The 27,660-nt window shown below is 36.8% G+C and overlaps 5 protein-coding genes and 1 long non-coding RNA gene across 8 annotated transcripts; 4 read left to right on the top strand and 2 right to left on the bottom strand.

The window, feature by feature from the left end:
* Positions 1-282: 282 nt before the first annotated feature.
* LOC111485767 (histone-lysine N-methyltransferase ASHR3-like) lies at positions 283-11,434 on the bottom strand. Of its 2 annotated transcripts, XM_023132793.1 has the most exons (14): positions 11,012-11,434; positions 10,399-10,551; positions 9,421-9,585; positions 8,815-8,841; positions 8,113-8,227; positions 7,728-7,824; positions 6,607-6,700; positions 6,135-6,213; positions 4,843-5,014; positions 4,130-4,210; positions 3,285-3,427; positions 2,942-2,995; positions 2,609-2,717; positions 283-689 (listed from the first exon to the last, which is right to left on the bottom strand). In XM_023132793.1, exons 1-14 carry the CDS (start codon positions 11,378-11,380, stop codon positions 608-610), a joined length of 1,740 nt encoding a protein of 579 aa, XP_022988561.1. In that variant the 5' UTR covers positions 11,381-11,434; the 3' UTR covers positions 283-607. The 2 variants fall into 2 exon arrangements, with proteins under 2 accessions (XP_022988561.1, XP_022988562.1); XM_023132794.1 differs by lacking the exon at positions 2,942-2,995.
* A 377-nt stretch (positions 11,435-11,811) lies between these two features.
* On the bottom strand, positions 11,812-14,010 carry LOC111485798 (AP2-like ethylene-responsive transcription factor At1g16060). Its single transcript, XM_023132832.1, has 8 exons — positions 13,827-14,010; positions 13,635-13,717; positions 13,520-13,528; positions 13,304-13,392; positions 13,138-13,211; positions 12,973-13,023; positions 12,785-12,861; positions 11,812-12,483 (listed from the first exon to the last, which is right to left on the bottom strand). Exons 1-8 carry the CDS (start codon positions 13,979-13,981, stop codon positions 11,939-11,941), a joined length of 1,083 nt encoding a protein of 360 aa, XP_022988600.1. The 5' UTR covers positions 13,982-14,010; the 3' UTR covers positions 11,812-11,938.
* Positions 13,656-14,182, top strand: LOC111485801. Its single transcript, XR_002718718.1, has 2 exons — positions 13,656-13,875; positions 13,958-14,182. It is a non-coding gene; the product is annotated as an uncharacterized LOC111485801 (long non-coding RNA).
* A 1,072-nt stretch (positions 14,183-15,254) lies between these two features.
* Positions 15,255-17,384, top strand: LOC111485794 (50S ribosomal protein L35, chloroplastic-like). Its single transcript, XM_023132829.1, has 3 exons — positions 15,255-15,613; positions 16,490-16,606; positions 17,145-17,384. The coding sequence occupies exons 1-3, from the start codon at positions 15,353-15,355 to the stop codon at positions 17,220-17,222; spliced, it is 456 nt and encodes a 151-aa protein (XP_022988597.1). The 5' UTR covers positions 15,255-15,352; the 3' UTR covers positions 17,223-17,384.
* Positions 17,385-19,011: 1,627 nt separating this feature from the next.
* On the top strand, positions 19,012-22,419 carry LOC111485770. Of its 2 annotated transcripts, none has more exons than XM_023132799.1 (6): positions 19,012-19,364; positions 19,724-20,011; positions 20,097-20,270; positions 20,371-20,477; positions 20,923-21,221; positions 21,606-22,419. In XM_023132799.1, exons 1-6 carry the CDS (start codon positions 19,236-19,238, stop codon positions 22,205-22,207), a joined length of 1,599 nt encoding a protein of 532 aa, XP_022988567.1. In that variant the 5' UTR covers positions 19,012-19,235; the 3' UTR covers positions 22,208-22,419. The 2 variants fall into 2 exon arrangements, with proteins under 2 accessions (XP_022988567.1, XP_022988568.1); XM_023132800.1 differs by having other exon boundaries at positions 19,016-19,364; positions 19,727-20,011.
* Positions 22,420-22,939: 520 nt separating this feature from the next.
* LOC111485755 (pentatricopeptide repeat-containing protein At4g30825, chloroplastic) lies at positions 22,940-26,823 on the top strand. The gene is made up of 2 exons (XM_023132779.1): positions 22,940-25,987; positions 26,356-26,823. The coding sequence occupies exon 1, from the start codon at positions 23,188-23,190 to the stop codon at positions 25,879-25,881; it is 2,694 nt and encodes an 897-aa protein (XP_022988547.1). The 5' UTR covers positions 22,940-23,187; the 3' UTR covers positions 25,882-25,987; positions 26,356-26,823.
* Positions 26,824-27,660: the final 837 nt, after the last annotated feature.

Here is a 27,660-nt window from a genome sequence, read left to right as displayed (position 1 = left end):
CATCATCATCATTCAATCTTCAACTTCCCCCTTTTTCCTGAAGAAATGTTGTAAACTACATCTCCTTTTAAGCTTATTACAATTTCTTCAACCCCTTATTTTCTTCATTTTTTGATGCACAATTTCAATATGATTGGTCAAATCCTTACACTTTTCTCGAGGAAACATCATTAATCTATGCAGCAGACAGCGGCAGGCACAGAGAGGCAGCCCCAATTTTCTGACATTTTCTTTCGTTCTTTTCAAATGGTTATTGCAGTAAGAGAAGAGAAGACAAGGAAGTCATTGAAGTGGCTGCCCTAATGTAATCACATTCACCAAAATTAAATTAAGAAACCCTGAAACAACCTATTTGGTACCGCTACAAAGAGAGGAGTGAAGAAACAAGAAAATCCCGACCTATTTCTTGGGAAAATTTACACAACTATTCCTTGTATCAACAACATAAGAATAATTATTCTTTCCAAATGTGTTTCTAGAGAGTTCAAAATTCATAAATTAAAACCAGAGATTGAGCCGTCTCCGCCAATACCACCACCGCTAATGATCTGATCTGATCTGATCTTTCACACCAAATTTCTACCTTAGCAAAACCCCATTACCTTCTTCATCGCCATTCTCTATGGAACGAAACTCCCACCCTTCCTCCGCCTCGGACGCCTCCGTCAGCTCCGCCGCAGCCCTGAATACTACAGAGACGCGCATATGAGGCATGGGCGAAACAGGGTCTTCATGAAAACGGAAAAAGGAGGCAACTTTATGGGTTGGTGGGCTCATATTGGAGAAAGAAACCAAAAACACGAAAAAGGGAACGTGGGTGTGGCCGGATTTGTATTCTTCTTCTTCTTCTTCTCCTTCTCCTTCTCCTTCTTCTAATGGCCCCCTTATAATGAGGGGGGTTTGTGAGTTTCCACCATTGTAAAGAGAGAAGCAAGGAAATTGGGGAAACAATGGTTAAAAAAGAAGAGAGTGTTAGGAAGAAGCGAAGGAGTAAAAGGAATGGGTAAGATTATGGTGGATGAGAGTGTTTTGTGTCTGTCCAAATATAAGGAAGCCAAGTAACTATCTATCTGTCTGAACGCAAGGGAAAGTTTTTTGTGTGTAAGAAAATTGTACGGTTTGAAGAAAGAGGTGTTCAAGTGAGTGAGTGAGTGAGTGAGTTGAGAGGGTAATGGCAATGGTAATGACAGTATTTATGCCCAAAAGAAACTCCCTTTTCCTATTTTTCCCTTCTGCGTTTGCTTTCGCATCAGAAGAGCCAGGCTAGCTAGATTTGCGCAAGCACCGTATGTTATTTACCATTTCCATGCCTACCCTTGTTGGGAGGGAGAAACCACGGTTGAACCCAAGAAGAAGCATTTAAATTGGGAAGCAAAAAATTGGAGTTCAAAAGGGAAAAGTAGTGAATTTGATGAAAGAAGCAGGAAGCGGCAAGGCCGAGGATTAGTATGAAGACATGGAGACCGACACCAAAACCCTACAAACAGAGCAACAGAGAAGCGAAGAGAGGACACAGTTGAGTGAAGGAACTGTAGACTAGAGTCTTTAAAAGCTTGGCTACCACCTAAACAACATAGCCCCCATTTTATTTAGTCTAAGCAACAAAGTTGGTGTGAATGTGGAGTCTAATGAAAATGATTGAAAAGGAGTGAAGAGGTAAGGTTTTATCCTTTAGGTGCTTTCTATGAGAAACCACCCACCCCACATTCTTCGACTTTCCCCCCACAAACGCACATATCATTAAATTCCCAAGAAAAAAAAGAAAAAAACACTATATCCTTGTTTTTAAACCCACCTGTTTTCTGTCTGCCTGCTTAATTTACATACACACACACACATATATGTATTATACAATATATTTCCTTCGCAATTTACGAAGCTCGAGAACTAAGGGTCAGAAGAAGAAAAGAAAGAAAGCAAAAACTCTACTTTTTTTCAAAGAGGATTGGAAAGAGGGGCTGTTTTTAGGTTCAAACCCAGATTCCTGTGCTACGTTTTCCCTTTCTTTTCCTTTTTCTTTATTCTTTTTTAAAGATGAAATTCAGGCTAATATTAGTCTTTTATATCGTACAAAAGGATAGTTTGGAGGCAAATTAGAAATCACAATTCTATAATGATGACTAGAGAATTTTACCCTACAATTTTTGGCTCTTATCGACACGCTTGGCGTCTATGAAGCAAATTAACATTAAAATTAGAGACTGTTGCGTGTTGAAAATATACTTCAATATTGTATTGAAAAGTGTTCTTTTGTGTGGTCATGACATGTGCTGTGTAGGGCATTGGGTGGGTAAGTCAGGAAGGCTGACACAGGGTGGGTGGGATATTGGGGTGAGAATTGTGGAAATCCCAAGCGGTCTGTTCATAATTGAGACCCCCAATACGAATTTTGGGGCTCTAGTCGTAGGTTTCTCAGACAAGAAAGGTGTTCAAACATTTGCTATTAGAGCGACCATATTTTAGTAGTTCAAGGCCACCCTGAGTATTCTAAATGACATTTTTTTTTACAAACTTGTGGGTCGCCTCGTCAAGAGCGACATCACTGCAGGTCACTATTCTACTTGCCTAATACTAACTTAGCAGCAAATTTTTATAATTTCATCATTACCTTGGAATATCTGATTGGAGTTTATGAACTTTTGAAGAGGGAATTAGCTGAAGATGCAAAGTTAGCAATACAGGCGGCAGAATCAGATGCAAAGGAAGACTAATGGAATCTGCTCAAAATAAAATTTGCTGATTAGCATGAATCATTTGTTTAAACCACATGACAGGCAAGTTTTAACTAGTTAAAGTAGGAACGACTCCAAACATAGGATACATACACGTAGTAGATTATGCCACATTATTATAATCATATTATTATAGCAGATCCAAGTGGGGTTAAGATTTAAGTCAACTTTTAGCAAATAAGTGAACCCTTTTCGACTAGAGAAATTACATGCATAAAGGCTATCAAATAAATCCTCGGATTGAATATCACTCTCTAAATCATCTGTAATGAGTCAGAACAATGGAAACATTTAATACTAAATAAGAATCCCTTGATTTCTTTAGACAAATCGGATAAAATCAATTACACGTATTCCTCAATTTCAGCGTTCTCCAACAAGAAAATTCTGGAGAACTTCACAATGGTTTGTTGAAATTCAAAGAATTTAATAGCATTGCAAATTTATTTTGCTTCTTTTCTTCTAGCGTCTTGGCCCATTTTATATCAAGAGTATTAATGTACAGTGATATTGACCCAACCAAACATGTTAATATGAATCATACAGTTGTACCAGTTATGCGAGCTGCTGACGTTCTCCTGCGTTTTGTACCCCAGAAGAGGTCCATGGCAGTTATCCTTTTTTTGCTTCCAAGAAAGCGTTGACAGTTTGAAGCACCACAATGGCATTTCACCTCAGGTCCAAATTGCACAAATCTTCATGATGAAAAGTCTTTGTTCAATATCAAATACAACATATACATTCATCCACACCCCAAAAATGTAAAGGCTCAACAAGTTTCATAAGATTAAAAAAGTACGAGATTCAACTAAGCCTAGCTGATAAGCAAGCTGACCAATCACAGTTCTGATTCTAAAATGTCCCCCATTATTTTAAATTTTCCATACAGAAGCACAACTGACAACCGATTTCCTTGGTATTTTACCATTCCAAATATGTTTTACTATGGCAAACATGGGTATTGTCCGGCCAAAAAAGCAAATAACCTCCCTGTCCTCTACTACAGAAAACGAGGATGATGGTCCAGCATAAAGGTATATAGCATATCAATAGAGACAAAAGCCTGAATTTTCGCTACAAATTAGTAGTAAGTTCACGGCAGGAAAATGCACATTACATTTTGGGTTTCAAATCTCCTCATGCTCGTGAAGAACTTAAAATAAAATATATTTAAGAAAACGCAGGGCAGGTGGGGAGGACGGTGTTTACCAGTTTTCTTCTTAGAAATAATGATCACTGAAAGACAATCGCAAAACATCCCGAATATCACAGGTTCACATTAAATACATGGAAACATTCATATTCATGCATGCGTTTGCTTCAACCAAACAAATTAGAGAGTTGTCATACGTAATAGAAAAACAAATGATTAACTTTTAGACGGTACTAAAACGTACCTGTAGTCATATGTTAACGGCTCTCCAACCTCAATTGATCGAGCAGCAAACACACCAACACGTGTTTCCCCCTCAACTTGCCTATTCAAAACCAATATTATTAGTCAGAGAATCTTGGATTTGTACAATGATGCAATCATTGAGGCAGTACTTGTCTGATATGCACAGCTTGTTCCTTAAAAAGAATCAACTTCATAATAAACCATTGCAATTCAAAACCTAAATGCATGAAACAATAAATTGCAAGAGGCAACAAAGAGGAAGGTAAAGATATTCAATTAAAACGATTTCCCAACTGATAAACACTTGGAAGATGAGTCGGCAGTGACCTACTATTCACGCCTGCCGAAAAATTGGATGGTTTTAAGATATGCCTGCATTGTGACTTGCCTCTACCATTGCGCCTCCCGTCACATATAAGGGGAAAGAATCAATGACTACGCAATAAACATCATTGACGTGACAGACCAAAGTACGTCAACAACGCAGTTATCTTAAATGGTTATTGTAAAGGTAGCATCAGCAGAAAACTATTATGTCAAACATCATTTTGTGTAATTTTATATATAATTGTTAACAGAGTATATTCCTACAAACAAAACATGAAAACTAGTTTACAATCCCTGCAACAAGAGGTAAAAGAACTCAGACGGAAAAACAATTAAAAGCAAAAAAAGAAAAAAAAAAATTAAACAGAGGGGAAGCCAACTAACCACTTCTCAAGACTACAGTTGGGATCACAGCTGTGGTTTAGAAAACGAGATGCATTGCCCTTGAAAGTTGCATCAATTGTGAAGTCTTTCCGAATTTCACACATATAGAAATTCTTCATGCCCTTATATTTCATGTCCCAAAGCCTTTGTTCACATAGAGCATCATCAATAACTGAGAACAAGACAATGCAGCGTATAATCATGATGTTCAAGAAAGCAAAAAAGAAAACATTCGGTCTCATCGAACTCCAATGCCCTACTCTCCTAGGAAGCTAAAAGAGCATGTTCTCTGCTCATAAATTTAAAATCCAGATCAAAGTCAAACTAAAGACGCAATAAGAAAAAAAAAGTTAGATCTCCACTTCAAGTCTAGAAACCACTTCTTGCTTCAGTGACCTTTCACCAGCAAAGTTGGTGGAAGCTTGAGAATTAATTTTCTCGATTGGATCAAACTTCCAAGATTTTATTGAAGACCTTAAAGGTCGAATTTAGAAATAAGGTAGAAGAGAGAAATTCTCTGAAAGTTCTCTAGAACCTCAGAAAATATAAGTCTTATGGTGATGTAAGTCATGAAACATGTTTATTACAATTACTATTTATTTCCCTTGACTGAATGACGTGCTAGGATAATAAGTAACCTGAGCTTGTTGTCTATGATGGATTATGGCTCCTAAGAGAAGGGAGAGATGGGTGAAAACGGACAATATGTATTAGCGGTGGTTTGGGCTATTACATATTCAGACCTCAACCATTAGATAGACTCTTAAGTCAGTGCAGCAAGACCTTCCCATTCTCTTATGTCGTTCATTTCAAAGGAAAAGCCACGCATAGATTCAGTGCAGTTTAGAGTTATCATTTGCTAGCATGCCAACAAAGAATGAGACATACTCTGACCAGACAAGGGAGAGGGCGAAGTTTGAAATTATATTTTTCTGGTGTTTCTGTGATGTTCTACCTTCGTCGATTCTGATAATTATTCGCGTCCAATTGGAACTTTCTTTATTATATCCTATTTTTGACTGAAATTGTCACTAATCTAAATTATCTCTAAATTTAATTATACACTAGTTTATCTCAAATATTTAGCTGCTAAATTTTGTATTTAGTACCAACGTTCCCTTGAGAGGTAAAATATTATTCAAGAATGTTAAAATACTTGGATATGGAAAAGGTTGGGAAAGTTTTGTATTTTGATAAAGATTCCCTAATTTGACGAATATATAAAAAAAAGTAGAGATTTATGTAGCACCAATAGATTGATTATGTTGTATGCAAAGAAAAACGAGAACTACCTTCCCCAATATACTCGATGACAAATTCACCTTTACCAATAGACTCTGCTGCCTCCACACCCCAGCCACAATATTCAGTCTGAAATTGGTTTATCAATAAATAACTACTTAAAAGGTGGACTTCAGAAAAGAAAAATAAATAAAATTCAACTTGCTAGATATAATACTAACAAAAATTGAAAGATTATTTCTCATAACCATTTAGGAAATTTTTTTCTGTTTTCTCACATTTTATATACAATGTTTTCATCACTGTTAAGAGGAAACATTTGAATTTATAGCTAAATTTAAAAAACAAAAACTAAAATTTTTAAAACTACTCTTAAATTTTCAAAACATAATTTGGATTTTAAAAATATTTGTAAAAAAAAAAAAAAGTAGATTAAAAAAATCAAATATCAAAAACCAAAAACTAAATGGTTATCCAACCATACCTAAAAAATCAAGAATTTGATATATTTATCCAACTTACCTTGACAATTTTGATCTTCTTCTCCTTACGGAATGGTCTATTCGTACAGGTGTCTCTGCAATGGCAAGCTTTTGAACAGCTTATGCATTGAACCCTAATAAGCCATAATGACAGCTAATTCAGTGCTTATACAATTAAGCAGAGATGGAAATGCGGTGACAACTCAAGAGACTGGATCAAAAATTGTACAGCTATCATTGAAAATAATGAATCTATACAAAAAAGAAGGTACAAATTACAAACATACTAACGTTATCAGATGATGGATGGGTTGTTGTAAGGAATTAGAAAAAAATCACTTATTAATCCAAAATAACTCCAACTTTAAGAAATAAAGCGTATCAAACAAATTTTGAGGATGTCTTGTAGACACTTGTGCAGAATGCATTTATTATGTGTCATATAAGAATCCTCTCCAGGGGCTGGTTGAATTGGATCCTTGACTCTAGACAGTCTCTGGGTGCTTGAATTTCCTTCGGGCTCCGATCATTGATTTCTTTGGAATATGGTCTCTGGAAGGTGGGGCCCTGACCCTTTTACATCAAACGTGTATTCCTTTAAATCCTCTTTTTATTTTTTGGTGGAGTTTGGAAGTGGGGTTGGATGGAAGAGTTCCGTTTTACTAGGAAGTGGAGGTCTGTAAAAGAACACCAAACCCATATTCTTTGGAGCTACCAGTACAGCTATCATTAAAATTGTACAGCTATCATTAATGGTAAGGCTATGATGGAGAAGGTTTTGATGTCCCCTTTTCCCCTTTTAAGAAAGAAGGGCGAAGTCCTTTGGTAGGCTTGCTTTTATTAAGGGGTGTGGAAGATTAGGTTAGAGGGGAATCATAGTATTTTGAGATAAAGGGAGTTTTGTGAGGGAGATATGCGAGGTTATCAGGTTCAATGTCTCTATTTGGACCTCAATACCTAGGGTATTTTATAATTATCAGGCAGGTCTTATCTTTTGGGTTGGAGTTTTTTCTGGTAACTTGTTGGGCAAGTGCATGCTCTTGCATATTCTTTAATATCTGTCATTACAAGCTTCCTGTCTTATTTAAAGAAAATAGCAAACATAGAAAAACAATATGGTGGACATCAATCACTAACATTTTTGGATAAAAGTAGTCTAACCTGCACACACAGTCATCAGAGCATTCAGATTTACAGTTTGTGCATCCAATGCCATCAGCAACACCACTATCCCGCTTTTTCTTTACTAGATAAATATCTTAATTCAGTTAAGAAAAATGGCACGATTACTGTAAATGAAATTTTAATTAAACCTACTCATCAATAATAAACTGCCAATCTAAAAAAGTTTTAAAAACCTATTCAAAACCTATAAATGAGGCCCGACCGTAGAAGATATAACTTCTATGAATACAAAGACGGAGAAGCTTGAAAGAAACTTTTATACATCATTATAAGAATGCCTTTCCACGTTTAGTTATGAATCATCCGACTGTTATTTACTTCTATAACAGTTCAAATATAACCAACAATACAAAAAGGATACTGCGCCTTATGTGGGTGTATGGCGGTGGCTCCATCTTTTTCTCCATATCTTTCCATGTTATGTCAATCTTGAATTCCTCATCAACATAGGGAAGAGGCAAGCGACAAAATACTTCCTAAATTTGAAGTAAACGAAACTTCATGAGACACAATGTAAAGAAAGGAATAGAGCAAGTGACTTATGACGTGATGTATCACTGAACCCCTTTTCTTCTCCGAATGCTTGGCGAGTGAGAACATCAAGCAATATAAATTTAGATTCAAACGCAAGCCTATTCCATATTTTAATGTTCTCTGTCGATTTTAGGCATATCTTCTTAGAATAAAACCACGTTAGACCAAGAACAGGGAAAAGTGACATGAGAAGTAGTTGCATATTTTAGTTCAGATCAATAAATTACCATAACTTCAAGTGAAAATTCAAATGAGAAAGAAAAAAAATGACACGGCTAGAAAGTTCAAATAAAAAATGAGAGTGTACACTCAAAGGCACATAAATTGCATCAGTCTTCCACGCACAAGGTGCTAGTTTTAATCAAGATAAAATGTTAATCTAAACATCTCGAAAGCAAATAAAAATGTTAGAATCCCAAAGTGTATGATCTCCATACTTTGAAAATTCAAAATGTAGCACGAATAATTGACATATTCACCAGGTAGGGAGTAAGAGAATCTAACAAAGTAAATTGCTTGTGAATCGAACCTCTATGTCATTTGTTGTCACTGCATGCTGCCCATTCAACAAATATAATAGTCCTGTCAGCCAGCCTAAAGAATAAAGATACAGATGCAGAAGTAAAACTTCAACAAGAAAAAAAAAGAGAGAGAGGTCAAAGACAAGATTAACTAGCCAGATAAACAAGCATTAAAACAAGGCATCTTCAAAATGAATAACCGAAAAGGCATTATAAGCCTGAATGGCGTACGGTATCACAAAGCTAATATCATCATAGGCACGTAACTTTCAGAAATTAACAGTCACGCGTGATTGAGTTGCATAATACAGCAAAAGACAAGAAATCACCTATTCAACATTATTTTACAAGCACTTTGTAAAGAGCAACATCCATATAGGCAGGCTACTATAGTATAAGAAGTTTAAATTCAAAAGAAAAAAGTGATCATTTCATTTTCCAATTGGTAGTGACCACAGAGAAGTTATAATTTCAAATACGGGCACACATCTGACTATCATATAGCATACTCAAGTCAGAAGGTTCAGATTTACCAAAGACATTGAGCATGAGATGGCATCTTCAAAGAGAAAAGCAAATACAATTTTGGAGGTAAAGGATAGAAGAAAATTGACCTTTAAGTCCACTCGCCAGTCGGTTGGATGCCTCCAGCAGATGGCTTTTCCAGGTTGATTATTTAAATGCATCACTTTATCTGGCCATGGTGCACATTTATCATGCGATGCTATAGTGCAGCGTATGCACTTCCAATGTAATCTTTGTTTGCATATAAAGCATTCCTGTTTCCCAAAAAAGCATATATTTACACACATATCAGCTGATGTTTACAACTATTTGATAAAAACTGTGTTGAAGTGCACTCACAATAATTCTACATTCAATTATAAAAATATCATAGACGAGTCCCAATGCCATATTATGCAGCAAGATTATCGAAAATTATAGAACCATTTATCTACCGCAAGAGAAAGATAAAATCATATTCGTAAGCTACAATCATATAAACAACCAAACTCGACCATATTCATAAATACACACTGACTACTTCAATGATCAGTATCTTCTCAACGAATATTTAGCTAACTATAGTTTAGATTAATTCTAATCAATAGAGTTCGATTATTCTAAATATTATGATAATATAAGTATTTTTCAATGTAAAATCTAAAAAACTCAATCTCAAAAGACAAAACTTCAGCTAAAAAATAATGATAACAACAAAGGTAATAATAGTTAATAAATAGACAAAACAAATATACGGAGTAGTTGTTTTAGAAGAAATTTGGATTTAGTTCCTTAAGAAGAGGAAAGAGGGGAAAGTTCAAGAAAATGCAATCGACTGACTCAAGCTAAGATGAATGAAGCCCCTACTGGTGCATTAGATGATCCTAGTGGTCATCTTATCAGAAGGTATTGAAATTTTGAGGAAAATGAAAAAGGCAAGTGAATTGTCAATATACAGCTTAAGCTAATTGAGGGCTGTGTTGTAATGAAGACAGAAGGGCCCCTTGTATGGTTAAAGAGGATGTTTGTGTCTGTGTTTTACTACGAAAAGAAAATATGTAGTTTGACAGATGATAGAATGTGATTACATGTTGAGGGCACTTGAACTTCCTGTGACCTGAGAATCCCAAGCTTTCCTTGGCACATATTGCATGGTAAACTCCTCCACAGCCACGAATACTGCATTCGACCTCCTCTCCGGGAAATATATATCTCCGGCAACACAAACATTCTTTTTCTACCTGGAGCAGCCAGTAGAAGGAACAATTTAATTGACATAAAATTTAAGAAGGAAGTTCAAGCGCCGTGTTTACTTTTCAATTATCAGTTACACGTCCACTTACAACAAATTAAAGAAAAAGAAACTAACTTGCAGTTAAAATCAACATCGGTGGGGGAAGAATTTTCATCATAAGCTACTCAAACTAAAAGTGCTACGCTCTACATCCAAATTATTTCCTCAAGCATTTCTCAAAGGTGTATGAACTACTTCAATATATACTTCCACGAAAACATTTGATTCAGCTTCAGAAATGTCATCTAGAACTTCAACCCTTATGAATTTAAATAAAAACAAAGTTCCTTGTCTAGAAACAAGAAGAACGAAACTCCATCAAAGAAAGACATGCTAAACACTACCAATCTACCAGCTCCAATACTGTAGCATGTAAAACTCAAAAATAAAACAGGAAGATAAATAACCATTTTCCGAGCGCCTTCGAGAAATGGAAATGAACAACGAGACTCGGGAACGCCGGACTCTTGCTTTCTACGAACCCAAGATTTCACATGGTCTTCCAAATTCTTCCCTCCATAATGCCTTTTAGATCTGTCCAACGCGTCTCCGCTCTGGCTCGAAACCCTACTCCCACAACCTCTGCCGACCTCATCATCGTTGGGAAATGAACATTGAAACCCCTGCCCCCAAATACTAGCAGTAGGCAGAGATTTAACAGAATCGTCGCAGAGGAGGGAAGATGTAATATCAGTAGGATCAATAACAGGTTTGATATTAGGGCACCGAGTGAGCGTAAGAGCTGCAGAGAGTGAAAGATTACCCAAGTCTGGCATTTTGCTCGTGGAAAAATCAGCGAACAAAAAAAGTAGCAGAGGAGGGAAGTAGATGAGACTAAATTGGGCGGGAAAACTGAAATTATATATATTCACGGAGGAGAGGCCTCTTGAAATTACGATTAAGACCCAACTGCTTGAGTGGATTTACGAAATTGCCACCAAACAATCACTAATGTTGGTGGGGCGGGGGGGGGAGAAAAATGGAGTACGCGGGAATTTTTAAAATTTGCCAGCTCGTTCCAAGTTCCAACCAAATGAGTACTATTGCTGATTGATGCAGATACCGACAAATTTTGTGCCACGTCAGCATCCCAAGGCCCCTATAAACCTTTTTATTTATTTATAATCTCCTTAATTAGATTTCTTCCCAACAATCTTCAACAACGCAAAAATGTATTAAAAATTCGTAACTAAATTTTTATGGGTATTCGAATCTTTAGTCAAAATAAAAGAATTATTTTTAATCAGCAAATGTTAAAAGGTCCTCTTACTAAATCTAAAATCAATATTGCAGATGCTTAATTAATTATTCTCCTCGATCCTTCTATCCTTCTTCTAATCGTCAAAATCGTAATGCGACGGCGGCGGCGGTACGAAACAGTTGAAGTCGCTAAAAATTGCATCATCCGCTTCTCCATAACAGTAAGATCCCGAGCTATCGCAGGCAAAGAAAGTCTGAACATCATCGGGAAACAAGCACCGTCGCCGTTCGAGCTTCTCCGATGACGACGGCGTCGACGGGCACTCCGTTGCCGAATTCATCTCCATCATTTCCTTGAACTTTGAAGATTGGAGCAGGAGGCCGAGAGCTGACGTGGTGGTGGTCGATCTGTGGGATGGAGGTAAGGCAATTGGTTCCGCCGTCGCCGAATCGGTGCTGCTTTGGTTTTGGTCCGACGGGAAGAGCCCTAGGTCCAGTTCTTGTTTAGGGCTTGGGAGGATAGAGTCAATGTTGAGGGTGTGGTCGCTGGCGTAAACGACGTCGTTGCAGGGTTTTAGCCACTTAATGTAACGGCTCAGGTCGAAATTGGTTACGGCGTTGAGTCCACGGTATTCTATGGCTGCGATATCGTACGCCGTGGCTGCTTCTTCTTGCGTCGCTACGAAGATTTAGGTATGAACCCATTAGTTTCTAATTATTTAATTCCCTGTACTTTTTTAAATTACAATAATAGAAATCAAATTAATAATGCATGAATTTTTAGTAGTATAATTCATCCATTGCATTTTATGAATATTATAATTTATAAACTACCATATTCAAATTTAAATGTGTATAATGTACATATAAAAAAATATTAATTTTCTTTTAAAAAACAAATAATCTCTAATTAATTAAAAATATTTGTAGCGTTATTACATTGGTTTCATTAGAAAAGAAAAATGGAAGAAAGAGCACACCATATGTTCCAAGATAGAGATACTTATTGCCAAACACCCTGCCAATTCGAGCTTCCCATCTACCATTGTGATGGTGCCTGCACATTCAAAATAAGCTAAATTATTAAAAAAAAAATAATAATAATAATAATAAAATAAAGCTTAATTATATTTCGTATACTTTAAATGTAATTATAGAAATGAATCACCTGGCAACGCCTCTGTATTTGGAAACCCCACGAGAAAACCCACTACTTTTTCTGAAAGTTGAATGATTACAGTTAATTAGCGACATTAGTATAAGATTTTTTTCGGAGGTCTGACTCAAAATAATATTATTTTCTTAATAATCTTATGGAATAAGCAATCCAAACCTTCTCAACGACCCAATGTATTCTTCCCTCGACTGTCCCTCCATTTCCTTCAGCTCTTTTTGGTATGTCGATAGCTGAAATTACCAAAATAACATATAAAAATTCAACTATAAATATAATTTATTATTATTATAATTACTTTTAAGTAGCCGAGAAAAAAAATCACCGGAAAATTAAGAATGGTTTCTTGACCCCAGTATTTTAGTGCTGCAAGGTCGTACGCATGGGCTGCCGCTTCCTCGTCATCGTATGCACCTTTCCAAAATTACCCCCAAAAAAAACAGTAAAAAACTCATTAATAAATATATTCAATAGCTAAAAAAAAAAAAAAAATACTTAAATGGCTTTTATTAATTGTAATTACGATAAATAAATAGCTTACCAAGATAAACTGAGCGAACGCCAAGCCGAGATGCCAAGCCGAGACAACGAAACCGAGTGAGCCGGGTTATTTATTTTTACTTGTAATTTAATTTTTTTAAAAAATATACAATTACCTTGTCTTCCTTTCTTGTTCTGCGATTCATTCCAGCAATTCTTATCCCACAGATGAGCCTCATATCTGCCCGTCCATCGATGCCTAGGGTTTACAGAAGCGCAATCGAAGTCAGAATCAGTCGACAGAGACAGAGAGAGACGAAGAAGAAGAAGAAGCTTGTAGAGAAGCAAGCAAGGGCGATGAATAAAACCTAGTAACGCCGCGGTAAATGGAGCTTCGTTGAGGAGGCGAATCTCTCGGTACGCTCCTCCGAGTTCGCTTTGTTTTGGTCTTCATTACAATATTTTTATTTACATTGTTGTTCGATTCTCTAATCTGAAGTTGTTGCGATGTGGATTTCGCCATTGTGAAATTTCCAAGAAGTTTAAAATTGACGATAAAAGTTATGAAGGAAGGAAATAGGTTATATAATCTCGAGATCGGAGGCGATGATGAGTGGAGTTAGGGCTGGCGTTCAATTGAATATAGAGCTAGCTGTAAGGTAACCGGCCATGGACCTTATCCTTTTCTTCTTATTTTGCTAATGCTTCATCAATCGGTTTTTTAGTGGATGGCTTCTTCTACCTTGTCTTTAACCTTCCATTTTAGAAGTGTTCATGGTAAAATTGGAGCCGGCCATGACGGTTGTTCTTTCTCCATTTGTGCCGTCTTTCATCGGTTTCATTGCCTGGAAGCTTCCCTCTTCCGCTATCACTTTCCACCGCTCTTCCAAACAACGGGATTTTATATTGTTTTCTTCCCCACCAAATGACGGAATAATTTCACTTTTACTAATTTGATTGCTAGTCTACATTTAATATTTCATAATTTTACATCCAATTTTATTTATAGCCATATATAAAATGATTAATATTTCCATATCATACTAATTATATTCATAACAATTTGGGTCAACTTGCATAAATCTTGTCCGATAAGATAGTATATATATATTAAAATTTGCTAAATCAATAAAAATATTTTGTATTTTGTGTAAAAAAAAAACTACCTCTAAACTAAATTCATAATCCAAAATTTTGGTATAAACAAAACTTATTTGCACCATATATTTCTTCAAATGGAGTATATTTTATTGAATCTTCAATAAAGTGTTATCCTTCTTGAACTGATCGCTGATATTTGTTTGTCATTTTTATATTTTTCATCGGTCTTGAGTTCAATTTATCATCCATTTATCTCAGCGACTACACAACTTTTAGATCAATCACTATTTTTTTTAGCCGAGCTCAAATTCTTCACCACCAAATAAAAATGGTATATTAATAAAAAAAGAAGGAATTAAAATCAGTATCTTAATATATTGGCTCATTGATTAACGGTAGAAATAAACTAATAAAAACCAGTGATTGAAAGGACATTGAGATTATGAAGCTTGATATCCAACCAGCTCAGGGCAGCTTCTCTTCTGGTCATAAAAAAATATCTGTAAAAATTAACATTTTTCTAAATCATATATTTAATTTGATTATATTAAAAACTATGTTAAAGTATAATTTTTTTTTAATTTAAAATGAAAAATTGTAACATATAATAAATATGAGGATGGCCAATGTGCATGTCCCATTTTGGCCCTATAAATATTTTTATTTTTTCAAAATTAAGAAATCGATAAATGAAATAAAAGCTATTCACTTTATCCGCACAGCAGGCCGAGTTTGAGGTTCGTATAGATTGGCAAGAAGAAGAAAGACGAGACGCTTCCAAGTATCAGGAGCCATGGCATCTGCTTCGGCGTCGGTGTCCTTTGGTCTTAGGTTTTCCCCACTGTGCTCTCGCTCATCAGTTCGCGTCTCTCGTATTTCCGTCCGGCTTCCGTCGTCGAACAAGGCGTACTCGTTGAGGCTTAGTTCTTCCCACAACGTTTCCAGCTTTGGAGTCGCTTTACTTCAGAAGCCATTTCACATTGCTCCGAGTTCTCGAATTCATACTCCCTTCACTGTTGTCGCTGCCAAAGGGTACAAAATGAAAACCCACAAGGTCTCTATTTCCCTCAATTCTCTGTGTATTTTTGGGATATTTTTGTATGGTTCAATTCTGGTTGGATTCTGATTAATTGAAGTTAATTCCAGTCTTCTAGATAGTCGGATATGTTTATTTTTTGTTTTAATCGAATTTGTATTATGATTCGAGAACGGCAGATTGAATTTTAAGTACCAATTCTAGACACTTACTGAAGGGGCTAGTGTCATTATTATTTTTGTTGAGAATGGTTGGGAGAAGAGTCCTACCTCGACTAATTAACGGGTGGATCATGGATTTATAAGTAAGAAATACATCTCTATTAATATGGAAGCATGACGGGTAAACCAAAAGTAAAGTATGAGAATGTATATTCAAAGTGGACAATATCATACCATTGTGGAGGGTCATGATTCCTAACATGGTATCAGAGTCACGCCCTTAACTTAGCCATGTCAATAGAATCCTCAAATGTCGAACAAAGAAGTTGTGAGCCTCGAACTTGTAGTCAAAAGTGGCTCAAGTTTTTATTCGAGGGCTCTAGAGAAGTAGTCGAGTCTCAATTAAGGGGAGGTTGTTCAAGAGCTCCATACGTCTCAGGGAAGGCTCTATGAAGTACATCGTTCGAGAGGAGAATTGTTGAGGATTGTTAGGGGAAAAGTCTCACGTCGGATAATTAAAGAGTTGATCATGAGTTTATAAGTAGGAATACATCTCTACTGATATGAGGCCTTATGGGAAACTAAAAGTAAAACTATGTTCAAAGTGGACAATATCGTATAATTGTAGAGGGTGAATAGTAGTGATTCCTAACCTTGTATTCTCTTTCTCTTTCTTTGTATTGTAGTGTAATTTTTTTTCCTTTTGATTGGATTGTTTGGTGTGACTGGATAGGCTTCAGCAAAGCGATTCAGAGTAACGGGTCGAGGGAAAATCGTTCGGAGGAGAGCTGGAAAGCAGCATTTGCTGTACAAGAAGAACACAAAGAGGAAATTACGGCTTTCCAAAATGGTATGTCATCTTTACTTGTTTTTATTTTATGATTCTGTATCTGTAATGCGAAATTTCTAAACTTGTACCCTTGAGAGTTTTTCTGGGAGAGGGTTTATATAAATGGATCAAAACTTAGCCAATGCAGCCACCATTTTCAATCTCTATGCAACAAGTTATTTGACAAGAAAATAGCTTTGGTTTTGAATTTTCAGAATGTTGTACACAGCCTAGTTTTTATTGATTTATTGGTTGCGTCTGAGAGCAACAAAGGCAGTTCCTTTAGCCTTTTGTTCAAATTTGATTCGATCTAGATTGTTACCAACTGGTCGAGTCCTCTGATTTCCCCTGTGGGCATATAGATCTTATGGTTAATGAACTCTTTTACCAACAATATTCATGCCTAAGATTTTGTTATATGAACAAAGTGCCTTTTATAATACCAAAAAAGTGTGGTGAGTTGCTCTTGTAGTGCAAGGAAAATTGGCTAGTTCTCCGCATTTGTATATCTGGTTATGTTACCGAGTGTTTTCTTTGATTGGCTTCCGTCTTAACACAGCACCCAGTGAGCCGGAGTGACTACGATAATGTGATTGGTGCTTTGCCGTACCTGAAGGTGAATAGGCAGGCCAAGTAGAGGCCATCACCCCGCCCCACTACACCTGCCTCTACTCACTTCATGTGTAATCAAACGATTTTCAACTTTCCAGAACTCACCAAATGGAAAAATTCGATTGCTTAAAGATATTATCTCTAATTTATTTCATCAGTTGATAATGGTACGCGTTCTTTTAATTCCCTTCCTCTCTTTCTTTTTGCTAACTTGATAGGCTACAAAGATGGAGCTTTATTTCTTCTATAAATTATGAGGATCTGGGAAGTCTGCCCTGTTTGCTCTGTTTCATCTCATAAACAAAGTAATCATATCTAATTTCTACTTATACAATAAACAAATTTGATTTCTTCTTTCATCTACTTCCTCAAAGAAGAATCAAAATCATCACTCCAAGAGAACAGATGAAGTCATTATCTTACTGTAGTTATTCTGATCTCTCTAGCTTTTGTTCATGTGTGTTCAATGCTTTTTACTCATTAGATGCATCCATTTCTTATATGAAAAGGAATTTAATCCATGAAGTGTAAGAAGATAATATAGGAAGTAATGTATATCCAGATGAGCCTATTATGTAGATAGATAGAGATGGGTTAATATAAAATGATACTAAACTGATGTGGTGGTTGAGCTATCTCATTTGTCAATTATGGGATGGATAGGCAAGTTGGCCATGCTTAAACCATTCTTTTTGACTCAAAGTGGAAGCTTCTGTTTTAGGCTAAAGTTGTGAGGTGTTGTCACCTTCTTGTGCTCAAGTCCAGCCCCATCTTGTGTTTGCGTCCCTTTGAAGACATTCACATTAAGGGATATGATTGTTTTTAGTTTATATACTAGCATTTGTTGTGCTTAAACTTGTTTTTTAATCTCGTAAAAGTTGCATCTGTTCCGAGTTGGAGACATCAGAGATCCTACCTAGACCGAGTTTGTTTGTGTAATAGCTCAAATCCATCGCTAGCAGATATTGTCTGTTTTGACTCGTTACGTATAACCATCAACCTCTCGATTTTAAACCGTGTCTACTAAGGAGAGGTTTCCACACTCTTATAAACGTACTTATGATGAATGTTTCGTTCTACTCTTTAACCAATGTGAGATCTCACCGTTTGTGTTATTTACTTTATCATATTTTGAAACTATGCACATGACTTTATTGTAAATATTATATATATATATTTTTTTTTGTTAACTGACTTTTATGTAAAAATATAATGTGTCCGTAACCGCTAGCAACTATTAAATCAAGCTCTTTGGTGAGTGGAGCGTTACAAATTGACAAGTGTTCACTTAAATCTCCATATTTAAGATATTAAATTCTCGATCAAATAAAGTTTATGAAGTTAAAATGGATATGTTTGAATCTTGTTCGATAAATGTTATTTAAAAAATATATATATATATTATAAAGACCTGAAATTCCACGTTGGAGAAAAATAATACACGTTAATTAGTATAAAATTGTACTATTTATATATATCTTTAATACTTTACCCTCATTTATTTATTTATTTAATTTTCTTAGAATATAAAAAGGTTGAAGTGGGACATTATATTATTACTCATGGAACAGCCATGTCGTGTCAGCCGATTACGTAAAAAAGGCAACACCCATGGCCATACCTAACAACTAAGCTTCCTCTCGGTTGTCTGCCACGTATCCTTCAAAAACCATCCACTCGCCGTCGCCGTCGCCGTCTTTTTTTGTTTACGCAATCCATCGTTTTCCCACGTATATTCCCATTTTGTCTGACGTGTCAATCGAGTTTACAACTCTACCCCTCCTTCCCCCATCTCTCTGCCATTGCACCAACTCTACTTCCGTAATTTCCCCTCCTTTTATCTTGATCGAAGATCGAGTTACATGGGAATTTCAACTCGGCACGTGTTGATATAAGCAGTCTCCTTCGCCGCCAAGTGCCGACGACAACTTCTGCTCTAAATTTAATTTCCTCCTTATTAATTCTAGGGTTCGTGATCCTCTCCTTCTTGCATTTCTTCTCCTTTCTGTCGTATAATCTGTTGCGTTTTCGAATATCAATGGTGCAATTCGTGAATTCCAAGATGACGTTGTATCCCGAGAAATTTGCGGCGAAGCGGGAGTGTGCTGATTACTTTCAAGAGGAGCATGATCACTTGGACAAGCGGCTTAAGCCCGATTTTCATAAGGTTTTTTTCTTAATCTGTTTCGCTTCTATCTGGTTTCGATGAATGGTGCGGATTTGAAAAGAAATGGAAAATTTTCATGGCCGTTTGTTTCCAAATTAGTACGCCAATTTGGTGAAACGACTTTTCATTTGAACATTTGTAGGTTATAGTCAAACTACTTGAGCTGAATGCATTTGTGTCTATTCGGTTTGTTTTTGGGATTTGGACGAGAAGTGAACAGTTGCATAAGTTTTAGTTAATCTTAATCCGCTTTAATAACTGTTGCAAAATTTTGTTTGAGTGAGCGATAACGAAATGTCTGTTCTGTTCTTTCTGAATAGAAGTTACTTAATGAGCAATTGATGTTGTCTGTGGATTAGCAGTCTGTTTGGGGACCTGACACATTACATGCATCCTCTTCACACAATAATCCACTCGATGAGCCTAGTCCTCTCGGTTTGATGCTAAGGAAGAGCCCGTCCCTGTTGGATCTTATTCAAATGAAGCTTTCTCAGGAGAGTGCGTCTACAGTGACTGGAGCTTCAAACAGTGAAACTTTTGAGTTTGTGGTTAAAAAAGACAACCAGGAGGCTACCCTGCCGGGTGCCATTGAGAAACTAAAGGCTTCAAACTTCCCAGCTTCATTTTTAAAGATTGGACGTTGGGAGGTCTTTATTAAATTATTAGATACTAATGCCTTATTATTTTTGGGTTTGTAAAGCATGTCTCTAGCTGACTCATTTTATGTTGCAGTATAAATCAAGACACGAAGGTGATTTAGTGGCGAAGTGTTATTATGCTAAGCATAAGATCGTCTGGGAAATCCTCGAGGGTGGACTCAAAAGTAAAATTGAGATACAATGGTCAGACATTATGGCTTTAAAAGCGAATTTTCCTGATGATGGACCTGCTATACTAAATGTTGTGGTATTGACTTCATGATTATTTATAAACATCAGTTTTGGATTTTCCGTTCTAGTTTGTGTTTGATGATTTACTTGAATCTTGGTGTGCTTGGTTAGTGCAGTTGGCTAGACGGCCTCTGTTTTTCAGGGAGACCAACCCTCAACCGAGGAAGCACACCTTGTGGCAAGCAGCAGCTGATTTTACTGACGGTGAGGCCAGCATACAGAGGTAAATCTTCATTTTCCTCAGCGTTGGGGTCCAAATTGTTTGGAAGCACTTCACTACTTATAATCTTGGTAGATGATAATTGGGTTTGCAGGTTTAGAATTTATTGTATTTCTCCTGTTGACCATGGCATTTTTTCCCCATTACTTCTTTGCTATGGATACGTGCAATTTATATTAGAAGATTGTTGCATCTCAATTGCTGGATCATGTCTTGCATTTTTTTTAATTCAACGATTTTTTTTTGTCCGATTAGAAAGTTGCCTAGTTATGTTCTTGAGACTCTCATTGCACAGATTATTTTAAATGAGACTTGACGGAAGAAAATGGCAAACATGTATGAGAAGTATATTTTGTAATTTTTCGAGCATAGCTTCATCTTAGTAGGATAGTTAGCTAGGACTGGTTAAGGGATTATATTTAATGTAAATTGGACCTGTGGTGTATAGGCAGCATTTTCTGCAATGTCCACATGGGGTTCTAAACAAGCATTTCGAAAAGCTCATCCAGTGCGATTCACACCTGAACTTCTTAAGCCGACAACCAGAGATCGTGTTGGGATCTCCATATTTTGAATCAGCCTCTACTTTTACGACCGTGGAGCAAGCAGAGAATGACGATCAATCTCTACTTTCTACTTTCCAGGACGTAGTTTCATCATCTGTTACGTCATCATTGGAGATAGAACAGTCTTCCCCTCAAATGGTGTTCAAACCTTTCACTGTGGAGGTGCCTTCCCCCAGTTCAGGTACAATAAACTTGCAAGTTGGTCTGGGCTTGAAAAATGATCATTTTCATTAGCTAATTACCTTACATTTAATCTTTGGAAGATATGATATTGATGGGTGCCAGGTAGATCAATGTCATAGCATGCTCGATTTCTTTTAAATTTATCAGACTTCCCTGACTAGTCAATTATACTAGCCTTGGATTTTCAAAAGCATGTACGCGACAATAGCATCCTAGACGTGCTTTGCATTAATCATCTAGTATTTGTGAATGTGACTGTCTCGATTGAATTTTCTTTGGGAGTACCTTCCAGTCTTTTTCTTTCTTTTTACATAATGTCTTTGTTCTCTATAGCTTGCTTCCCAATGTTCTTCTCTGATCAATGTCACCATTTGTACGTTAGTGATGGACGCTCATGAGATTGAAGAGAATAGAAGTACTGAAGTTAGCAGGAAGCCGAGAAACTGGGAGCAGATAAAGGTTCGGGGGCTTCATCCATCCATGTCGATGGGTGACCTTGTAAGCCACATTGGACATCATATTACAGAACAAATGGCTTCTACAAAGACGCCTTTTGTTGATGATGGCTCGGAGGAATACCAATCTATGCTGAATGAAATTGCACATTACTTGCTGAGTGACGATCAATTGTCATCAGCAGCTCCTGCTGAGGTATCAGTCATGTCAAGAGTCAATTCTCTCTGTTGCCTTTTGCAGAAAGAACCTGCTGCCGTTCAAAGTTCCCAAACCAGTGGCGAAAACTGTGTTGACAATCACGAAGAGGAAGTTCGACTCAAGGATGCTACAGAGTGGAGGGATGGTTGGGATACTGGAGACCATATCAACATTCATCCAGAAGTTAACAAGAATGTTCCTGGAAGCATACAAGCCTCAGCTATGTCAAGGAAAGATTCATTTGGTGATTTGTTTTTGCATCTTCCTCGAATTGCATCGCTCCCCAAGTTCTTTTTTGACATTTCAAATGGTGATGAAGGTCAAGATTAATTAGTTGCAAGCTAATTTCCATGGTGTTTGGATAGTATGGGGGTTCCGGATGGAGGAACCCCTCTGTGTGTAAAAGTTCGTTTATTAGGTTCACATCACAGCCTACAATTGACCACAGAACACTGCCATTGTACACAGAATGATTTGATTTTACATTCAAGTGGGTTAAATTACAAATTTGGTCTAATTAAGTTCTAGTTGGCTTGTTTAAGTCCGATTCCGTGTGGGACTCTTATCTTTTTAGTAGGTTCTTTAGCCTTTGCTCTTCTTAAAAGCCGAAGAGCAGCTAAACTAAACTAAGCAACTTGTTGGGAAATTAGGCGGCAGTTGAAAGAGTCGCTCGAAAGTCCACCCTCTTCTTGGAAGTGGAAGATATTCGGTATTGAAATGTAGACATGTGTTGTATTATTTTTTTTTTTTATAATACCCGAAATTTAAAATTTTCTCATATTTTCATAAACTTTAAATTGAAATTTATTTAAAATATATATATATTGAAATATATTTAAAAAATATATATATATTGAAATATATTTAATATATATATATATATATATATATATATATAAATTGAAATAAATTTTGAACCGCAGAAGTTGAAATTATTTTTAAAATTTTCTGATTCCAACACCAATACTTCGCGAAAATTCACTTCAAGCCGAACCGGAATAAATTCAGAATGACTGTTGGGTTGGATAAGATTGGATTGGATTGGATTGGATTGGGTTGGTGGGGTTTGTATGTACAGTTGTTGAATCCCCGCTGATATATGTTTGAGGTCGGGGAAACAGACAATCCTTTGATCGCTTAGTTTCCTCCACTGCTTCAATCTCCGTTATCTCCTCCATCCCAAAAGCTATGGTGATTATCATTTTCATAATCCCTCGTTTCGCAATACTTTCGATTATCTGAATTTTGCATTTCGTTTGTTTTCACCATGCGTTGTGCTGACCTCTGACTTGCGAGCTCAATCTTCAGCCATGGCCTCCCTGAAACTCTCATTCTCTCTAGATTCTTTCCATTCTAAGAAATTCGATTTTCCGGTTAATTCATCTCTGCTCTCTGATTGCTGCTCTGTTTTCTCTATCACTGGCTATATTCATCTCAATAAGTCCTGCGTACTTTACTCTCTGGTTAGGGCTCACAAGCCTTCTAAGGTCGAGCCGGAGACATCCGGCGTTTACGAATCGAAATGTGCCGTGGATGAAATTGACACCAGGAAGAAGTATTTTGGAGGCAAGAAGCCATCAAAGAGAGCGCCAGGTTCGTATTTTAATTTCAGTAAGGATTGGAGTGAGAAAGTTTTCGATAGTATTATTTTTCATGGTGGCGAATTGGATGTCAATTACTCCACTATATCGTCCGATTTGAGTTTAGAGGATTGCAATGCCATTTTAAAAAGGTTAGAGAAGTGTAATGATCGAAAAGCACTAGGTTTCTATGAGTGGATGAGAATCAACCGGAAATTAGAACACAATGTGAGTGCGTATAATTTGATTCTTCGAGTGTTCGGCAGGCAACAAGATTGGGATGCTGCAGAGAAGCTAATTAGAGAAGTTAGAGCTGAGTTGAGTGATCAATTGGACTTTCAGGTCTTTAACACCCTTATTTATGCTTGTTATAAGTCGGGGCTTGTAGAGCAGGGTGCTAAATGGTTTCAAATGATGTTGGAATGGCAAGTGCTGCCCAATGTTGCAACGTTTGGAATGCTTATGGGTCTCTATCAGAAGAGTTGTAACCTCAAGGAGGCAGAGTTCGCTTTTAATCAGATGAGAAACTTTGGGATTGTCTGCGAAACGGCATATGCATCTATGATTACTATATACACGCGTTTGAGTTTGTACGATAAAGCAGAAGAGGTGATTCGATTAATGCAAGAAGATAAGGTAATACCGAATGTAGAGAACTGGTTAGTCATGCTTAATGCTTATTGTCAGCAAGGTAAAATGGAGGACGCTGAACTTGTGTTTGCCTCGATGGAAGAACGTGGGTTTTCGTCTAATATCATTGCGTATAATACCTTGATTACTGGGTATGGAAAAGCATCGAATATGGATGCTGCTCAACGCCTGTTCTCGAGCATCAAGAACTCTGGTGTAGAACCTGATGAAACGACTTATCGCTCCATGATTGAAGGTTGGGGACGAGCTGGTAATTATAAAATGGCAGAATGGTACTTTAAGGAGCTCAAGCGGAAAGGATATATGCCGAATGCCTCTAACTTGTTCACCCTCATGAATCTTCAAGCCAAACATGAGGATGACGCAGGTGCACTTAAAACTCTTAATGATATGCTGAAGATTGGATGCCGGCTTTCTTCCATTGTTGGAAATGTTTTACAAGCTTATGAAAAGGCTAGAAGAATAAAAAGTGTGCCTCTCCTCTTGACAGGATCGTTCTATCGGAAAGTTCTGGCCAGCCAGACATCTTGCTCGATTCTGGTAATGGCTTATGTGAAGCACGGTTTAGTGGATGATGCTTTGAAAGTGTTGAGGGAAAAAGAGTGGAATGATCTTCGTTTTGAGGAGAATTTATATCATTTGCTAATTTGTTCATGTAAAGAGTTAGACCATCTCGAGAATGCAATCAAGATATACACTCAACTACCCAAACGTGAAAACAAACCGAACTTGCATATCACGAGCACAATGATTGATATCTACAGCATCATGGGTAGGTTCTCTGATGGGGAGAAACTTTATCTAAGCCTGAAATCTTCAGGCATTCGTTTGGATTTGATTGCCTTCAGTGTTGTTGTGAGAATGTATGTTAAAGCTGGATCATTGGAAGATGCATGCTCAGTTCTTGACTTGATGGATAAACAGCAGGACATTGTTCCAGACATATATCTGTTCCGGGACATGCTTCGTATTTATCAACGTTGTGGCATGGTGGATAAGCTACAAGATCTGTACTATAGGATACTGAATAGTGACGTCTCTTGGGATCAGGAAATGTATAATTGTGTCATAAATTGCTGTTCTCGTGCTCTGCTTGTTGATGAGCTTTCCAGCCTTTTTGATGAAATGCTTCAACGTGGGTTTGCTCCAAATACCGTGACCTTGAATGTCATGCTTGACGTTTATGGGAAGTCCAAGCATTTTTCCAAGGCCAGAAAACTGTTATTCCTGGCTCAGAAAAAAGGTTTGGTTGATGTAATCTCTTATAATACTATGATATCTGCATATGGAAAGAGTAAGGACTTCGCAAACATGTCGTCCACAGTTAGAACAATGGAATTTAATGGCTTTTCGCTTTCCCTTGAAGCATACAATTCTCTGTTGGATGCTTATGGCAAAGAAGGCCGAATGGATAATTTCAGACAAGTCTTACAGCTATTAAAGGACTCGAATTCTGAACGCGACCGATACACTTATAACATCATGATCAACATCTATGGAAAACAAGGATGGATTGATGATGTCGAGGAAGTGCTGACAGAACTGAAAGCATGTGGACTCGAACCCGATCTGTATAGCTACAACGCATTGATCAAGGCATATGGAATAGCAGGGATGGTTGAAGAAGCCGCTCAGTTGGTGAAAGAAATGAGAGAAAAGAGGATAGAACCGGATAAGGTTACTTTTCTTAGCATGATCACTGCACTACAAAGAAACGATCAGTATTTAGAGGCGATCAAGTGGTCATTGTGGATGAAGCAGATGAACTATTGAAGTTCAGAAATGCCAAAACAATGAAACAGGTGTTCGCCCTCCCTCGACGTCAGCCCCCAGATATAACCGATCTTCCTGTCCCAACTCTTGCTCAAAACATATACTGGTAAGCGTTTGTTATTCCCTGCCACTTATCAAATGTTATTTCTTTTCCTTTATATTTCATATCTGCCTCCTTTTGTTTTGATTCACATAACAAAATATAATTACTGAACTTCCCCAAGTTTTCCCACTAACAAAGGTGTGATAAGTAATAGTCTTCATGCACTGTTTAGCTCATAATATGTAATATTCTTATTATTGATATTTTTCCTCTTAAACAAGTGTCATATCATATGGTAGAATCATAAACTTCTTCAAGGTTAGCTCAATCCTTTTTAGTTTAACAATTGTAAGGAAGAAGCTAAAGAAAATGCTGAATATACCATTGGTTTAATGCTGCTTTCCTGATGTTGTTTCTCATTGCTTTGGCAGGTTGGGATTTGGCAGACAAAATTGCCTTCAAAGCAGCAAAAAACTGCTCTCTCCGCCGTTCACACTTGTTTCTAAGGTTATATATAATCAATAAAGGTACAGTACAATTTATATGAGCTCACATGCTTGCACAATTATTTAGAAATATCAAAACTTGTTGGAATTTAATTACGAAAGTACAGAGATTAAAGCAAAACACTCAATTATATGCACCAAAAGAGTCTAAAAATCACAAAATTGACCAATTGAGTTGACATTAGTTGGTGCATTAGGGAGGTTTGAAAAAGAAGGTACGAATTATTATTGTATAATTATGTTGAAAAGAACAGGTGTGAACTATGATTGCTTTTCAAAATGGAAGCTACATTTGATGAACCCATCCTTCCAAGCTTACCTTTTTCCTTTTCAATTTCTTAACTAAATGTGAATGATCATTTGGGACGACAATAAGGACTGAGTTTTTCTTCATGCTTATTATTTATAGGCCTTCCTTTATCTATTTTATTGTGGTGGCTTTTTTTTTCTTTCTTTTTTTTTTATTTCTTATTCTTCTCAGTTGCTACTTATCCGACCCATTACCTCCTCATCTCTTAGTTTAAGGAATTTAAACTACCAGTATTAGGTCTTATTTATGTCTATCAGCTCATTTCGGCCAAATCTACTACATATGATAGATTTCTATTTGTAATAAGTCAAACCCCACCGCTAACAGATATTGTTTACTTTGACCCGTTACGCATCGGCTTCACGGTTTTAAAACACGTCTATTAGGGAGAGGTTTTCACACCCTTATAAGAAATGGTTCGTTCTCCTCTCCACTAAGAGGAGTGGATTGTGAGATCCCATCTCGGTTGGAGAGGGGAACAAAGCATTTCTTATAAAGGTGTGGAAACCTCTCCCGAACAAACATGTTGTAAAACCGTGAGGTTGATGGCAAAACGTAATAGAGCAAAACAGACAATACCTACTAACGATGGGCTTGAGCTATTACACTAATACTCAATATTTATTTTCGTTCACAATGAATGTTATTTTGTTGTTAATTATTTCAAGGATAAAGAGAATGATTTTGAATGTGTGTTCATATGCTAGTTTGAGTAAGAGTGTGAGAGGGTTTGTGAATAACTCAGGTAGCATAACCAAAACAATTACTCTAATCATCGATATGGCAGTTAGATCTTTGGTCGGGCTGTAACGATGAAAGTTATTAGGCTTGGTTTGCATTTTTCAAACATACCAAAATGCAAACAAACCAAGCCGGCCCAATTTTAAGCCAAAATTAAATTTAGTATTATATTTTTTATA

Source organism: Cucurbita maxima, unplaced genomic scaffold (genome assembly GCF_002738345.1).
Source record: "Cucurbita maxima cultivar Rimu unplaced genomic scaffold, Cmax_1.0 Cma_Scf00010, whole genome shotgun sequence".
NCBI classification, from domain to species: Eukaryota; Viridiplantae; Streptophyta; class Magnoliopsida; order Cucurbitales; family Cucurbitaceae; genus Cucurbita; species Cucurbita maxima.
The sequence above is the reverse complement of the archived record's forward strand: the minus strand, read 5'-3'. Positions and strand labels throughout refer to the sequence as shown.

Excerpts from the sequence above, each read along its gene's own strand:
- LOC111485770 (XM_023132799.1), top strand. The coding sequence starts at position 19,236 with ATGGTGCAATTCGTGAATTCCAAGATGACGTTGTATCCCGAGAAATTT. Across the intron at positions 20,012-20,096 it reads TAAAGATTGGACGTTGGGAG|TATAAATCAAGACACGAAGG; the intron begins GTCTTTATTAAA and ends TTTATGTTGCAG. Across the intron at positions 20,271-20,370 it reads CTGCTATACTAAATGTTGTG|TTGGCTAGACGGCCTCTGTT; the intron begins GTATTGACTTCA and ends TGGTTAGTGCAG.
- LOC111485798 (XM_023132832.1), bottom strand. The coding sequence starts at position 13,981 with ATGGCGAAATCCACATCGCAACAACTTCAGATTAGAGAATCGAACAAC. Across the intron at positions 13,212-13,303 it reads AAACCATTCTTAATTTTCCG|CTATCGACATACCAAAAAGA; the intron begins GTGATTTTTTTT and ends TGGTAATTTCAG. Across the intron at positions 13,024-13,137 it reads TACATTGGGTCGTTGAGAAG|AAAAAGTAGTGGGTTTTCTC; the intron begins GTTTGGATTGCT and ends TTCAACTTTCAG.
- LOC111485755 (XM_023132779.1), top strand. The coding sequence starts at position 23,188 with ATGGCCTCCCTGAAACTCTCATTCTCTCTAGATTCTTTCCATTCTAAG.
- LOC111485767 (XM_023132793.1), bottom strand. The coding sequence starts at position 11,380 with ATGCCAGACTTGGGTAATCTTTCACTCTCTGCAGCTCTTACGCTCACT. Across the intron at positions 10,552-11,011 it reads TCGAAGGCGCTCGGAAAATG|GTAGAAAAAGAATGTTTGTG; the intron begins GTTATTTATCTT and ends TGGCTGCTCCAG. Across the intron at positions 6,214-6,606 it reads AGAAGATCAAAATTGTCAAG|ACTGAATATTGTGGCTGGGG; the intron begins GTAAGTTGGATA and ends AACCAATTTCAG.
- LOC111485794 (XM_023132829.1), top strand. The coding sequence starts at position 15,353 with ATGGCATCTGCTTCGGCGTCGGTGTCCTTTGGTCTTAGGTTTTCCCCA. Across the intron at positions 15,614-16,489 it reads ACAAAATGAAAACCCACAAG|GCTTCAGCAAAGCGATTCAG; the intron begins GTCTCTATTTCC and ends GTGACTGGATAG. Across the intron at positions 16,607-17,144 it reads AATTACGGCTTTCCAAAATG|CACCCAGTGAGCCGGAGTGA; the intron begins GTATGTCATCTT and ends GTCTTAACACAG.